At 38.8% G+C, this 1,424-nt stretch overlaps 1 protein-coding gene across 1 annotated transcript in view; it reads left to right on the forward strand.

Annotated features, from left to right (window-relative positions):
• Positions 1 to 916: 916 nt before the first annotated feature.
• The window catches only part of SARC_02571 (hypothetical protein), a gene marked incomplete at both ends in the record, with an annotated part of 4,341 nt that continues 3,833 nt past the window's right edge, over positions 917 to 1,424 (forward strand). Inside the window, one exon of the mRNA XM_014303663.1 lies at positions 917 to 976. Coding sequence (XP_014159138.1) covers positions 917 to 976 — 60 coding nt within the window. The remainder of the gene's footprint in view (positions 977 to 1,424) is intronic.

The raw sequence follows: 1,424 nt of genomic DNA on the forward strand, positions 1-1,424 counted from the left end.
TATGTGTGTGTGTGTGTGCTCTCATCCGAGACAAGCACAGCATACAATACTGTTCGCTGGGTATTGCGCGATCATAAATATTTCAAACTATAGCCGTACCTACTTACAACTACACAGGTACATCTAATCCAGTTGATAATGTTTGATACTCTATCTACCTATGTTTCTTGCTCAGCCACTCCACGGCTCTTCCATGCTGTGTGTAGTGCATACCAAACTATAGCCATACCTACCTACAATCATACAGGGTCCAAACTATAACCATATCTACCTACAATCATACAGGATCCAAACTATAGCCATATCTACCTACAATCATACAGGATCCGAACTATAGCCATATCTACCTGCAATCATACAGGATCCAAACTATAGCCATACCTACCTACAAGTGTACAGGATCCAAAGTATAACCATACCTACCTACCGTCATACAGGATCCAAACTATAGCTATATCTATCTACAATCATACAGGATCCAAACTATAGCCATACCTACCTACAGTCATACAGGATCCAAACTATAGCCATATTTACTTACAATCATACAGATATATTTAATACAAACTCGTACCGATGGATACTATATCTACCGATGTTTCTCCCTCTATCACACCTCGACTCTTCTATGCAGTGTGTAATTCATACCAAACGCTCACTCGGGTTTAGGGTCTTAGAGCTCTCACTTGTAGTTAGGGTTTAGGGTTTTAAACGCTCACTCGTAGTATGTGTCGGCTTGTACCGTGGGTAACCCTACGTCACCCGTGGGGACGCCCGCTGTATCCTTGCATCCCAGCAATAGGATCTCCCAACGCACTTTCCTGCCGTGTTCATACGTTTCTTGTCATGCTATCTTACATGATCAACTCATATCCATTCCGTTACATTATCTGCTACGTTTATCATTCCTCTCATAGACGCTGCTACGTTCCAGGTGTCCTATCAACTCAAGATTCTGACCACTGCAATTCTATCGGTGTGTCACGACGCTCATACTTGTTTGTTGTGTGGTTGTTCGTTTATTCTTATACTTTTGTTGTTGTGTGGTTATTCATTTATTCTTATACTTCTATATGTGTGGTTGGTCGTTTATTCTTATACTTGTTTGTTGTGTGGTTGGTCGTTTATTCTTATACATTTTTTTGTGAGTGGTTATTTGTTCATTACGCATCCTAATAAATAGTGAGAAGCAGTTTGTACTGTACTATTTATATGTACACTGTTAGTGAGCAACAGGTGGTGGCCTACTGTTATAAACACTGAGTATGTACTGCTTAGAATATTCGTCTCTTTGTTGTTCTCAGCACATCCACTCACATAATATCTGGCTTATAACGTATTCAATATTACAAACCACCTTCTCTAGTGAAATTATACATATATATATATCAAGATATATATAATTTGTATATATTTATATATAT

This window comes from Sphaeroforma arctica, assembly GCF_001186125.1.
Source record: "Sphaeroforma arctica JP610 unplaced genomic scaffold supercont1.117, whole genome shotgun sequence".
NCBI lineage: Eukaryota > Ichthyosporea > Ichthyophonida > Sphaeroforma > Sphaeroforma arctica.